A 15,099-nucleotide genomic window follows, 5' to 3' on the forward strand; every position below is an offset into this window, starting at 1 on the left:
GATAATTGAGAGTTTGTCTCTTGAAATTTTAAACATTTTACTATTTGGAGGAAAAAAATCTTTGTAAAATATACAACATGATTTTTATGTTTCTACTCACATTTATTAAACTGATCTATTCTGTGTGAGTTTGTAAAAGTTAGTATGGAAATTAATCATCGTGCTTGTTGTCATACTGATTCTCACAGTTTTCCACTAGACGGTTACCTGCTGCCTGTGCCAAACAACTGCAAGTTGCTTGGTTTTTCTGAACATCTCTTATTTTTGTGATATTGCTGTCTCTTCACTTGATGGCAGTGTCCCTTCTCTTTGTCCTCAAGGTGCCTTTCCTTATCCCCTAACCTGCTCCTAATCTAACATATATGGAAAGGAACCAGAAGATTAAACTTGTTAGAGTTACACACAGAATAACCACACTTCCTAGCTACCTGTGAAAATTTCAGTTTATATCTGTTAATAGCAATTGTTTTTTTATTTTTGAGCATATCCTGGGCTTAAATAATAAATTATCTAATCATCCTAGTCATGTGCCAAATAAGAGCATATCTCTATTAAAAGGCCTAATAGGGTTACAGTTATCTACCCTCCGTTCAAGGGCTATAAGGCTATTGTGGTTTTTCAACATTTATTGAGCATCTATTGAGTGGCATGCACAATGCTAGTCGTTCCTCTCCAGGAGCTGATCATAGAGTAAGGAGGTGACAGAATCGTCAACAAGTAACTCATAAGTAATACAATACCACAGGTTTGCTCCTGTAACAATGGAAGCATGCACTTGGGTACCTTGGGGCCACAGCCCGAGGGCCATTAGTCTAGCATGGGGTTTGTCAATCTCAGCACTATTAACCTTTAGAACGGAGTTGGGTTTTGGTGGTGGAGACTGTCCCACTCATATGCAGGATATTTGGCAGCATCCCTGGCCTCTCCCCAGTAGATCCCAGTAGCCCCTCCCCTAAGTCATGGCACTAAAAAATGTCTCCAGATGCTGCCATCTTCCCCTGGACTCAGAACTACCCTGGGCCAAGAGTCATGAGGACAGTGTGGGGGGACTATCTGAAAATTCTTCCTACAGGAGATGAAGCTCAGTAAGGTCATATAGACTGAGTAGCAGTCCAGGAGGCAAGAACTAGTGGAGGAAAGACTGTGCTAGCAGAGCACAGGGCAGGGAGGTAGGAAGTAGGGAGCTGCAGGGGTGGATGGAGGAGGGTGGAGAAGGATTCAAATCAGTCCAGCATTACTAACCTATCTATGTTGATGATTTTTTTTACTTGTGTTTCTCACTCTTCTTGGGTTTTGGTTAGGGTTGGGTTGACAGCTTAATTCTGAACAGGTAATACACAGAAAAGCACTTTGCAAACCCTGGGAAGCATTACTCATACATAGATTTAGTATAATTAGTGCCATAACAGCTGATAAAAACGATGCACTTTATGGCTTTGCTCGTATGCGCTAATTCTTAGGAACTGTGAAAGAGAGACTACTGCTGTGCTGCTTATTAAACCAGGGTCTCTCAGCTTCAACTACACTCACAAAGTCTGTTGTGATGGGGGCAACCCCTCTTTACCGCCTTTCTCCCGCCTGCTCCTTGTCAAGCCTGCCAGTAGGGGGCACTAGAGGGAGACCGCAAGGCTGGAAAAGGAAAAAGGAAAAAGGGACTGCTCCGTCTTTGCTGCCTCTTTGTTTCAGTAACAGCAATTGATTTCTGGTTTCCCAAGTCCCCAGAACCAGCCTCATCACCCCTTTTCAGACACCAGCACTCATCAGCTTTATATTTCCTCCTTGGAGGCCTGGATCCCCCCGCTCTGGCCCCTTCCTCCAAGCTTGTCAAGTTTAATAATTCCAAACTCTTCCTAGGGTTCTCCTAGAAACAGGGCAGGTGGTGGCTTCCTTCCAGGCGATACCCCTGTTCTCCTTTCAATGTTTCAGTTCATAAATCTTCACATGAGATCATTTCTGTTAAAATAACTTGGTGTGGCTTCTGTCTCCTGACTGGACCCCAACTGCCAATCATTGACTATTCTTTCAGCTTTTAGTTGCTTTAAATCAGAATAATCAGGAGAGCCGTTACAGAGGAGGAAGGAGGAAAATCAGGCTCAGGGTACCCCATGTTCTGGGTGTGACTCGTCTCTGAAAGTAGCTGCTGGATTGGTAGATTCCTGAATCTCATAGGAAATATCATTTGCAGAAAAGCAACATCAAATCTTTTCTAGATAGTGCAGAAAGCACCTCACGGGTCTGAAGAACCACAGCATCTGTTTCCACAGACCAGCAGATGAGGAGGCGGACAAGGGAATGACTCAGCAACAACTCCATAACATATTCCAGAGGCTGCTGTGGGGAACAAATCCTTTTGCCTGGGGTTGGTTTGCACACTTGCAGTGGTTCTAATGTTAATCTGTATAATATGCTGGGCAGAATAGCACCAATGCTTTGGGCTACCTTGCTTTCATTTCTTAACGTTAAGGTTCTGTTGTATACTCATAAGACAAGGTACCTGCTGTCAAAGAAGTTTTTAAAAAAATATCTAACTCGAATAAAAAGCAAAATAAAAAATAGTAAAATTGAGTAGTCAAGATATTTTCCAATTCTCAGTTTCCTATCATGAATGAGGCAACTGGAATCATTCTTCCCTCTTTGCAGCTAGTTATTCAACTCTACTTGCGGTTTTAATGCTATGTTAATGTGAATATAATTCCCAACACTTTTTTTTTACTCTTCTTTAAGGGCTTTTTAATAGTGAAATATTCTATATAGATACACATGAATGTAAATAAAGCTTAATGAACTGTTATAAAATGAGTTATCTATGTGACCAGCATTAAGTCGGGAAACACAATCGCACAAACATTCTGCCAACGCCCTCCTCCCCCATGCAGGCCAGAGCTAATCACAATCCTAACTTCATGACAATCACTACTTTGCTTCTTTTCATAGTTCTCTCCATTAACTGTACATCCATACATAGTACAGTTTAATTTTTCCTGTTTATAATTTTTATATATAAAATCATACAATATGTATTTTGAGGGGTTTTTTCCTCAACATTTTTTTAAAAGATTTATTTATTTATTTATTTATTTCAGAGAGAGAGAGCCTGAGCAGGGAAGAGGGGCAAAGGGAGAGGGGAAGAGCAACATAAACAGACTCCTCACTGAGCACAGAGCCCTTGCAGGCTCCATCTCACAGCTCTGAGATCAGGACCTAAGCTGAAACCAGGAGGCAGAGGCTTTACGATCTGTGTTGTTGCTGTATTTCATTCATTGACCTCATTGTATAGTAGGCCAGGGTATGGAATATCACATTTTAATTAACTGTTCTATTGTTGATGGACATTTCAGTTATTTTCAGTTGGGTGCATAAGTTTAGGGGCTAAACACCTAAAAGTGAAATTGCTGAATCATAGGATATATATATATATCCCAGCTAACCTCGAACCATTTGCCAAAGTGGCTGCGCCACTTCACATTCCCCTCTGTAGCACATGAGGGTTCTTTGCCTCGCATCCTCCTCTACCCTGGGCACACTCAGATATTTTGACTTATGCCCATCTGGTGAGTAAGGAGTCACAGATACCCACTATGGTTTTAATTTGCCCTCTTCTGATTATTAATGAATTAAGCAAATTCAATCAAAAACACATATTTATCCGCCATTTGGATTTCTTTTGTAATATTCCTGTCCAAGTCATTTACCCGTTCTTTCACTGAATTTTCTTTCTTGATTGGTAGGAGTCCTTTGCCTACCCTAGCCGTATTTGTCGCAAGTATCTCCTCCCATTCAGTGGCCTGCCTTTCCTTGTTTTCCAAAGATGGGAAGTCAGGGTGGCCCTACAGCAGCCTGGCCCAGAGTTCCCCGTCCTCGAACTGTCATCACAACCAGTCCCACCCCCTCCGCGGGGCAGGAAACGCCTCCGCGCTGGCCCCGCCCCCTGAGCGGAGCCCCGGGCACGCTCTGTTGGCCACGGTCTCCAAGGCAGCACCTGCCACGCGGGCGGGGCGGGGCGGGGCGGCAGGAGGGAGGTCGGGCGGTGGCGGCTCGGGACGATGCGGGCTGCAGGGGTCGTGGTCGCCGAGGAGCACTGGGCAGGTGACAGGCGGTTGCCTCCTGAACGAGGGTGCGCGCGCCGGGGGAGGGAAATGGGAAGGACTGGGACTGGGGGTGGGGACAGGAGGAAACTGGATCGGGACCAGGAGAACCCCAACGAGCCCGCGCCGGACAGCGTTTGGGGCCCGGGCAGGAAGGGGGGTACCGTGGCAAGGCAGGGACGAGGGCCCAGGAACTGGCACCTGGAGAGGCTTTAGTGCCCAGACTCCCAGAGCAGCCCTGTCCTCTGCTGATAAAGACCCGCCCAGGGCACCAGACACCCTCCCCGCCCCCGCCCCCCCCCCCGGGACCTGTCACCTCCTTGACCTTAAAATGCCTTTGCTGCCGGGTCTTGTCCATCAGAAAAGAGGCAAAGAGAGAAAACAAACCGATCGTCCCTTATGGGCAGCTTCCGGGCTGTTCCACAACAAGGCAACTTTTTCTCTTTCATCTTGGCCAGAGCGAGCAGGGTGCCTTTTCACCAACAGAAGGATATTCGTTCTTCCCAGTACTGGAGGAGGAGACCCAAGGTCTTGAAGGGAACCCTAGGGAACTGCCGCGTCTTAGTCCCTGGATACCATTGGCAATATCCCAGTCTGCCCTGTTTACTTTTGTAACGAGATTGTCAGCCTCTCTCGGTCCGAAATTTCAGTGAAAAACAATTGTGCCACTAGGGAGCCACAGTCATGACATTTAAAATGCCTACTTGCTAATTTATTCGAGATACCAGCTTTTCCTTCTTTAATCTCATGCCTTTATAAGATCAGGTCTCCACCAAAGCCCCCGCTTTGCTGGTGTTTGGCTTTCTATTCTCTACACTATTCCAGATTTCATTAATTACACCAAAATAATCTTCTATGGACTTTTTTTTGTTCATTAACTCTAGGAAACCTTAGTCTATCTCACTTAAGAAGAACAATTGAGGGGACTGAATGATTTCATGAGCAATTCCAAATTGAGACAGAATGATTATTTTAAGCTTTTTCTTTAACAATCCCACGTACAGTGACTTAAACTCACCCAGTAACACTCTTACAGATGTTTATACAAACTGTTTCTGTCAAAATGTTAGTTAGTAGTTGGTGGATTTGCTGCTTTCTAAAAACGCCATAAAAAGCAAGAGTTAATCTACTTGTCAATATTAAAATAAGATAGGGCACACTATGTATTTTTAAAATGAGATGATATAGCAGTCTGTATGGTTAAACAATAATATATTATTTATATTTATAGTACCAGCTTGGGGAATTTTGAATTAAAAAGAAAACCACTTCATACACATTTAAATCTGAATGCTACCTTCCGCCTGTTTTGTTTGTTAAGGTACTTTCCTCTGAGGTGTTGATGGTATTAGCAACGAGGTCAACATTATTAGCAGTGCAAGGAATAGGAATAAGTTTGTGTTATTTAATTAAAGCTAGCATTTGCCAAAAGAACAAGAGCAAGCCCTGGAATCTCTGATGGTAAAAGTTTCTGTTGTCTGACCTACAGAAAAAAAAAATGGCATAAAGGCAGTGAGATAGAAGACTGAGCAAAATAGAAATGCTAGGGAGAGATGAAAGGAAGCACCATCCAAAATCATCATCTCTTTTCAAACTGATACGAACTTAGAGCACCCTTTCCATAAACCATCTCATGGGTCTTTATGGCAGCCCTCTGAGACAAAAAAGGCTCACTTGGAATCACACCCTTAAGCGAGTTAGAAGGGACCCTAGCTGTTACTCAGGCCAATCTCCCACCCACCCAATATTCTCGAGGACAGCATCCCTTTCAGGTAGGTAGACATCCAGCCTCTGCTATGAATCACTTAGTGGCAGAATGCACAAAGCCTCCAAATTTTGCAGGAAACAGTTTTAATCATTGTTCTTTTTTTTTGTATACTAAGCTGAGATTGATCTCCACGTAATGTCCACCTAAATTACTCATTCTTACCTAGTGGCAACCGGGGGCCAAAATGCCTTCTAAATGATGAAACCAGCCAATATAGATCTAGGTACAAAACAGCTTCCCTCTTTACAGTTCCAACTATGGAAACCATGCTCTTCCCTGCTCTCTCCTTTACTTTTCAAACGGTAGACCCTGAACCTGTTTTACTCTATTCATGAATACTCCTGAACATGGCATATTTATATTGGTGCCCTGGGTATCTGAAATAAAGCCATCAAAGTACCGTCCATAATTAACCATTTAGCTTTGTCCAGGCCTGTCTGTAATAGGCCCTTGGAAGGTAGAAAAAGGAATCCAGCCATTTGATTTCCTCAATAAAGCTGTATTTGATTACTCAGGCTGTTTATGAACTCTACATCAGATGTGTTTCTGTACAGAGAACACAATAGTTTTTCCAGTAGACCTTCCCCATACAAAAGGGTACATACAAAAGGCTGCAGATAATGTAACAGGGTTCTGCTCACTTAAATGTTTGATTAATATTGAAATTAAAGAGAATTCTGTAGTCACAAAGTGACATGAATACAATTTTCTTTTTTAGGTAATGCTTTTGTGAGCCACAACTTTAAATACTCAAGCCAACTGCTCCTAGCATCAAGAATATTTGTATTCATATTCATATTTGTATGTTTTCAATATGAGTCATAGTAAATTAATTCCCAAGCTCTCAATTCAATCTCCTGTTCATCATACCAACTTAAAGGTCCGGTCCACAGAGCCACCCTTCAAGAAGGACTTACACCTGATTTCAAAAGACTCCTGGGAATCTGATTCAGGAAGCTTCACTCAAGAGAGTAAGTCCCAGTTTGAAGACCAAATCTGGGGGGACAACAGTATGGAGCCAGACAGCTTGGAGGAGGAAAGCCTTCAACAGGAAAGCCTGAGTGAGACCGAAGAGGAAGCAAGCAGAAAAGTAGCTCGGAAGGATGGCAGAGAAAACCTCCATACCCAGAACAATGGCATGGACAACAGGTAAGGAATTGGCTTGTGTACAATAACAGTGGGTTCTGAAATGTAAGTTATCACTGGTAGATCACAAGCAACAGTAAGGACCGGCTATGGTAATGAACACCTCATAGTGTGTGTGAGACAGCTCCCAAGCAACTAAGGACAGCTTGAAGCCAGGCTTTTTGCCACGTCCTTTATTTAAATAAAAAACATGCAAAAAACAAGGATAGGTATTAATAAGGGTGTATGCACTCCTCCTGTTATTTCCTGTCCATATTCCGAGTGTCTCCACTGCTGTGACCTGACCTTGGAGAGATTCCAGAAAGCCTGCTATAAAAAAGTGCCATGACTTAGAATCAGGTGGTGTTGCTTTGGTCCAGGAACTGCTGTTTAGTGTATAATTTGGAATAAGTCACTTAACTCTTTTGTGGCTCACTTTTCTCACCTGTCAAACTGATCTGGCCTGTTCATCTCCCAGGACTGCTATCAGTGTCAGTAAATACATTCTGGGAGTACAATCCTACCTGAGCTTATGAAGGTCTACCTCCCACAGCTTAACATAATCATGGAAGGATTTAATTTCTAATAATCAGTATGTATGGGGTGTTAACATTATGCTATGAGGTACCAAATAATATAAGAGAAGATAAATTAGTGCATTACTCAATTTTAATGAAAAAATTATATGACACAGTATGGAAGAAGTTAAAAGGTACTCATTAGAAAGAGGTTTTCATGGGGTGACAAAGTGTGTAGTCCAAAGCAGACCCTCAGGGTTCAAGTTCTGCCACTTACTAGCTGTGTGAGTTGGCCAAGTCCATTTAATCTCTCTGTGCCTCGGTTCCCTCATCATTAAAATGGGATAATAGTTACTTCACAGAGTTTTGAGGCAAAAATAAATGAATATATACACAATGTATGTAGAACAGTGACTAGCTTTTTATAAGTTACAGATGTGTTCGGTTGTTTTTCTTCTAATGGGTAAAATATATTGAGGAAAGTTTCTTAGAAGGCCTAGAACTTGGGCAGGCAGGGTTTTGGAGAGAAGGTAAAAATTTGGAAACAAGAACCAAATTAGAGTGAACATGTGACACATTCAAGCCCCACTTGAGGATTTGTTCTGAGCGTAGGGAAAGAGGACTGCGTAAGGGGCCTGATTATAGGGGCCATCGCGCGTGCAACCAGCCCACACCCCAGATAGGGCGTTGAACACAGAACGCGATAGCCCATCCCAGCAAGGCAGTCATAGCAAGGGCACCTGCAGGAGCCAGAATTAGAACCCAGCCCTGAGTCTCTTTCTTGCTTTCTGTTTTCCCTCCTTATTTCTTCCACTGCAAATACTATTGGGCAGAATCACGCTCATTTGCTTCTTAGGGATCTCAAAGTACAGTGCAGGTGGTAGGCGCCATGAGCAAGGTACAGCCCCAGTGCTGGGGGAGGAAGACGGGCTCAGGGAAAGCGTCAGCCAGCCAGTCACCCCTGCCTGGACTGGCTACACCAGGGGGAGAGAATACAGGTTCTTGGGGAGACCTGTGAGAGGAAAGCCTTGTTTGAAGAAGATTATCCTGCAAGCTGGTGCATTCTGAATTAGAGGGTAAACTCACGACGGCAAAGAAACTACCAGATGGTAATCATAATTACAACAATGACAACAGTATCTCTTTTTAAAGGCCCAACCATAATTTCATTTAATTCTTCATTGTCATCCTGCCAGAAAAATGCTGCCCTTCCCATTTTACAGATAAGGAAAATGAGGCGAACAGAGATCAAATAACTTGTTGAACATCATAGTGCTGTGGGAGGATGTTTGTGGTTTTGTTGTTGATGTTGGTGTAAATGATGACAAAATTCTAACCTAAAGAAAAGTACAGAGAAAAACACCACATAACCCTTATTGCCATATTTGTTTCAGATATATATTTTTTAATTAATTTATTTTAGAGCGCACACATGAGTGGGAGGGGCAGAGGGAGAGGGAGAGAAACTCAAACCGACTCTGCACGGATCGCAGAGCCCGATGTGGGGCTCGATCCCAGGACCCTGAGATCATGACCTGAGCCTAAACCAAGAGCCGGACGCTTAACCGACTGCACCACCCGGGCACCACTCAGATGTATTAGGCATAAAATATTACAGACAAAACTTCCTGTTCCCCTTCTCAAACCCATTCCCCCACCCCCATCTGCCTCCTCGGAGATAACCAATATGTACGCTTATGTGGGTGCACATCCTTCTTAGCAATCTTGTTCATTCACTGCATAGGTAATTTATAGTTGGGGAGGGAAGAGAATGAGTGTAAGAATTGACAGGGCTTGTTGACAGATTAGATATGGTGGCTGAAGGAAGAAGAGAAGCCAAAGGTTACTTTAAGGTGTTCATAACAATAGCTAGCATTTATAGCATTTATCATGAGCTCATCTCTGTGCTAAACACTTTACATGTATTATCTCGTTTAATCTGTATGGCAGCCCTGTTAGGAGACACTATAGTGATCCCCATTTTAAAGGCTCTACATGAGTCTTAAAGGGGTTATATTTATACCCATTTATTACTGCGACTGAGTGGTGGAGCAGAGAACTCAGGCAGTCTGACTCTATGCCCTAAGCCGTGTTTTTATCATAGCTCTGATGTAAGAGAGTCAGAGTCTCCTAGGTAATAAACGGTAGTAGTTTTATTGCTTTTTTTTTTTTTTCTTTTTCCAGAAATGAGGGCAGAAGAAAGATGTTTTGCAGTAGATAGACATTCTGGCCTGTGGAGAACAAAGCAAAAGATCCATTAAGGGACCTCATTTCCCCAAAGTTGAGTTTTTCCTCTTTGAGTTCAGTGCTCAGGGAGCAGACTTTACCCCTTGCTCTTTACCCAAGGACAATGTAAATGCCACTCAATATATTTCAAAATAAAGAAAAGTACTTACAGAAATCAAAATTATGGTTAGGGCCTTCATCTTCTGATTCAGAGATCCGTAAATATTGCTGTTTTCCTTAGACTGACTTGCCTTACAAATCTTTAATGACAAGACTATCATCCTCAGGGTTAGAATGGCTTTTAGCCCTAGTGATTATTTGGCGGTGTAGTGCTTGAGACATTGAATGTTGGGAGGACCAGTTCTCCACTACAAAGGAAAACAGAACCGAAGCCTTTAGCCAAATAATGCCTCAAAAATATTATTCAGGGTAGTTTAGTTATTGGCCTCTTTCACTTAAGTCTTGGAAACCTTTCCTATGTGCATTGTTGCTTGGCTCTGAGTAGTTTACTAGCAGCCGTGAAACAGACAAATCGATCTCAGACTCTCAATGTGAAATTCAAGTAGGCTTTCATTTTTACAAGGTAGATGGCATTCTGGGAATTGTAGTTCAAAAAAATTAGTCAAAGCCTTGCCTTAAAACCATGAAAAACCTTTCTTCTTGCTGTTATAAGCAACAATTTTAAAAGCTGCCTGGCAAATCACTTGAGCCCTACTCTTCTGTTTTGATGTTACCAGAACCTCCTCAAAGCAATTACTCTCCTATATCTCACCAAAGTCAAGCCATAGTTCAATGTATATGGATTAGAGAAAACCTTTTACTTAATGGAAATTGGAGCAGCATTGACTACGGTGAATGAATCAAGAGTGGAGAGAGGATCTCCACGTGATAATCCTTAAACCCCACTCCACAGCTAGCCTTAGGATACTCAGTGCTGGCAAAAAAAGAGATCAATGTAATTCCTCGAGCATTAGAAATAAACTCTTCAGTCCTGGGGCCTCTGAAACCTTATATGTTTAAAAAAAAAAAATCAGAGGGCAGCGGTACAGTACCTAGTATATGTGTTTAATAAGAATACTTAAATGTAATCAGCTCCCATTTGTAGAACTATTTGCTTTACATATACTATCTTATTTATCCTTACAAGAGCCTCTTATGCATTATTACCCCCATTTTGCAGATAAGGAAACAAGGCTCTGACAGTTGTGAAGGTTTATGCAGTTACTTAGCGGCAGAGCCAGAAACTGAACTGAATGAATGGTCCCCTAACCAAAACCTGAGCCTCTAATTAGAAGTTATCTAGATAGGTGATCAGGGCTGATCTGATAAAGGGTTCAATTTTACGATCTAGCAAAAATTAAAGCTGTAACAATTTCGATATGGACTAAACTGAGGCCAGAGGAAATATACAAGGAAAAGTATATGTTTTAGGTAAAGTAATAAAAGTTTTTAAAGGATAGTCTGCCTTGGGAATAAACCAACATTAATCGTGTTTTCTTTGGGCAGCAGGGTCATAGTCGTCTATATTCCCCAGCACTGCTCCTCGGAAAGAGATGTGTTCATTCATTAAGTTCTGTAGATGTCTTTCACATCATCTGGGAACAACAGCCTTCACCAAAGATCCCATATTCTAATAAACCACCTTGTGCAAAAAATTCCTGGGCAGGAGTCAAGGCGCAATGAGGCATTCTTAAATTGTTATGCTTAGAATTGTCTAAAAATAAGAAAGGGACTCGATAATAATAATCCGCATTTGTATTGTGTTGTGGTGGTCTAAGATATTCCTCTCAAATGCTTTTATATATATATTATTTCTGATTAATAGTACAAGAATCAGGTGAAGTTTCAAATAGCAGTACTGGAGAACCGAAACAGTGAGTGGGTAAAGAGAAACCGAGTAAAGACCAAAACAGCATTCTGATTTCCCCGCACAATTCCCAGACTGTTTTGTGGAACACACTGGGAATATGAAGCTGAGGGCAGACTTTTCTCGCACGGGGGTCGTAGATTGTTTGTTTTGTTGTTGTTGTTGGTTTGCACTGGTTAGGAGAGTAAAGATGACACCTGAGGGCATGTTTAACATTCTAGTATTACTAAGAACCCTGTGAGAGTTTCCAGGAGCCCACTTTCATCCCTGTTGGTGTCTAGAAACATTCACCCATGTTGATTTTTACGGACTTTACTAGATAGATTTTCAGTTTAAGGCCCTGGGTTGGCCAACCCCTTCACATACATTACACTACCCCCTTACTCTAGGGGTTTCACACAGTATTTTGGGGATGGCTGCTAGTGTTTTAGTTATTTCTGATCACATGGGAATGTTTATATCAGAGAAGTGACTTTCTGTTGCAGGCGTTAGTCATTTCTGTTGTCTGTGCATCCATTTGCTCTCACACTCTGCGTCGTTAAACCCTGGTGCAATCCTCAGGGCAGGCACGGCGCCATCACAACAGATGAGCAGTCAGAGATGGAAGTCAAGTGTGTGCGTGGGCATAGATTGTGTCTATTAAAGGCAGAGTCCCTGCCAGAAATGCTAAAGCCGCAGTGCCCTGGGGTGTAATGCCCTCAGAGACAACCGCTAGTTCCTTTCTAGCTTATTTCAAAATCGGGATGCTTATGGTGTTAAATTAGTAAATAAAGAGTGAGATCAAAAACCTCCCAAAGCATCATTTAAAGTTACATCACCTACAATCCTGTAAGGTTATCAAGACGGTTAAGAGGATTGTAAGCAAGCTATTAAAGGAATAGTTTAATCCATGACCTTAACTGTAGTCATTATTTCTACTCCCTGGCAAGTGTGAAAATAGAGAAAGCTTTAATTATTACACATTTTTAATATACTGAATGTAAAATGAATGCTTTTTCCAATTCTTATATACCATTGCTGAATTTTGCATGATGGATGTAATCCAATTAATAAAACTATAGGTTCTCAGAGCTGCAGGGCTCCTAAAGTACAGCCTATTCTCCTTATTGTCCAAAGGAGGAATCCAAGGCCTAGGGTGGTGAAGAGATTCATGCAAGTACACACAGCCAGTCAGTGGCAAAATCTGGACTGGGACCCACGTTTCAAGGCCCGTCCTTCCACTGCCTCTCTCATGACATCACAGCTACCTTGCAATTACAATGCTGTCAATATCAGGCATTTAGAAGACAGGAAATTCTTTGGGGTGCCTAGGTGGCTCAGTCAGTTAGACATCTGACTCTTGATTTTCGCTCAGGTCATGGTCTCAGGGTCCTGAGATTGAACCCTGCATAGATTCTGCATTCAGCGGGGAGTCTCCTTGAGATTTTTTTTTCCCCCTCTCCCCCTCCCCTGCCCACCCTGGCTCACTCGTTTTCTCTCTCTCTCTCTCTCTCTAGATAAATCTTTTACAAATAATAAAATAAAACAAATAAAAGGCAGGAAATTCTATCTAAAGAAATGTAAATGCCTACAAATTTTATAAATCCAAGGCTTCTTAGCCACCGTTTCTGGAGAATGAAAAGAACATCCAAGATATCCATGGAAAATTCCTAGCGTGAGCATTGTAAATGCTCACTGAATGCGAGGAATTGTGTTTCTAAATACTGGGTCATACATCATTTCCCCTGTGAAGATGCAGGCTTTGTTTCACATAAGATAAGAGAAGTGAGGTATGAGAATTTTACATCACAATTATGACCACATGCTCTTTAGATCATTTGTTTTCATTCAACTCACAGACTGTCCTTGAATCAAGGCTGGTACTTATAAGAACGTGGGGCAAATATCCGGTTATTTTGCAGCCATAAATCTGTTGTCAAAGACAAAGAAGGGACTCTTTGGAATTATCCAAATTATGTAACTGGGGTAAATAAAGTTCACTAGGTAACAATCCAGTTCCTTCTCTTGAGTGCGCTTCTAGAGACAGTCTTTGGCCTTCAGTTCATTAAAGCAACTTTTTTCTATTAAAATGTTTACTTTCTTTTTTTAAAGCAGGATGCCTACAATAAATGAAATTCCCTGCATCGTAAACAACCTACTTGAAGTGCATCAGCGTATTAATGGGACCATTTTATTTCATGCTTGCAAAAGAGATTTTTTTAATCCTTTGGATTTATTTCATTTGATTTACTTAAAAGCCACTGATAAAAAGATTAAGATGAGCCTAGAACTCAGAAATCCTTGGAAATAATTGTCAGTTTTATAGTTCCTTAAAGAAGCATTAAAAACTTCACACTTAAACAAAAATTGAATTTGCTGTTCATATGCATAAAAGATTTAATGGCATATAAATTGGGAATAATTGTTCTGTTTAAAAGGATTAAATTAAACCTAAATCAATAATAACATGTGCAGTTTCAATTTAACTGCCTACTTAAAATAAAGTGGCAAATAAATAACTGCTAAATGATTAATAGCAGTGCTTTTATTCACCACCTCAACAGGCAAAATGGCCAGTTATTGAATATTTTATTATGAGTGCAAAGGATGTTAATTGTACTAGAAACATGCTCTAATTTTAGTAATTTTTTGATTGAATGCTACACTAACTATGAGGCTCTTCATTAAATGGAGATTTGATTTTATTTTGTTTGAAGTTGAGTACAGTAAGTACTCAAATATGGTCCATTAAAGCCTGCAAATATCATGGTGTGCGCGTATGAGACCACCTCCCCTTCCTCTCTGCGTCCAGGTCTTACCTAGGCATCTGAAGAGGAGACCCGGCATCTGTTGTCTGAACAGCAACAAAAGAGTTGTGTACGCATTGTCTGTGTAACCTTTCTATCAAATGGGGAGGAAGAGAAGTGCATGTTTTGTGTGCAGATGATTACTGAGGAAGGAGCACTTCACACTCATTTTGTTCCAGTTTGTTGACCTGGACCACGAAACCTAATTGAGCTTCTTAGCACACAAGCTCAGTACAATGGGGTTCTTCAGTATCATGTTCTATTTCAACCATTAGATTCGTTTCTGTGAAGTATTACAGCTTCCCCGTGCTCATGATTTTGCAAAACATAACCTGGCATTTGTTTCGACATATAGTTTCCATCTAGAAAGGGGACAGAGAGGATACTTGGAGACCGTCATTACAGGTATAAATGGCACAGTGTAATTAAAGCTCTCAGAAGAGCCACATTTTCAGATTCAAATCTCCTCTGTATACATTATTAGTTTCTCTTCATAGGATTGGTTCAGAAACACTTTTCTCAGCCAAAGCAATTCTTTTTTTTTTTTTTTTTTTCTGATTTGTTCCCCAACCTTTTGTATTGCTTAGGTTCCATTTAAAACACCAGTCTTTCTGCAATGTATGATATACTTCTAGGGGCATTTAAGAACGGTAATTGGTTGAGGTCAGAAATTACAGTTCTTTCTGAAGATCTAAAGTCATTTAATTCTCCCAGTTTTATCTTC

At 41.4% G+C, this 15,099-nt stretch overlaps 1 protein-coding gene across 8 annotated transcripts in view; it reads left to right on the plus strand.

Annotated features, from left to right (window-relative positions):
• Window positions 1–4,008: 4,008 nt before the first annotated feature.
• The window catches only part of JHY (junctional cadherin complex regulator), a 55,077-nt gene continuing 43,986 nt past the window's right edge, over window positions 4,009–15,099 (plus strand). For all 8 annotated transcript variants that reach the window (XM_027579689.2, XM_027579688.2, XM_027579687.2 and 5 more), the window contains exons 1-2: window positions 4,009–4,114; window positions 6,572–7,002. In XM_027579689.2, coding sequence (XP_027435490.2) covers window positions 6,668–7,002 — 335 coding nt within the window. In that variant the 5' untranslated portion in view covers window positions 4,009–4,114; window positions 6,572–6,667. The remainder of the gene's footprint in view (window positions 4,115–6,571; window positions 7,003–15,099) is intronic.

This window comes from Zalophus californianus, chromosome 11, assembly GCF_009762305.2.
Source record: "Zalophus californianus isolate mZalCal1 chromosome 11, mZalCal1.pri.v2, whole genome shotgun sequence".
Lineage (NCBI taxonomy): Eukaryota > Metazoa > Chordata > Mammalia > Carnivora > Otariidae > Zalophus > Zalophus californianus.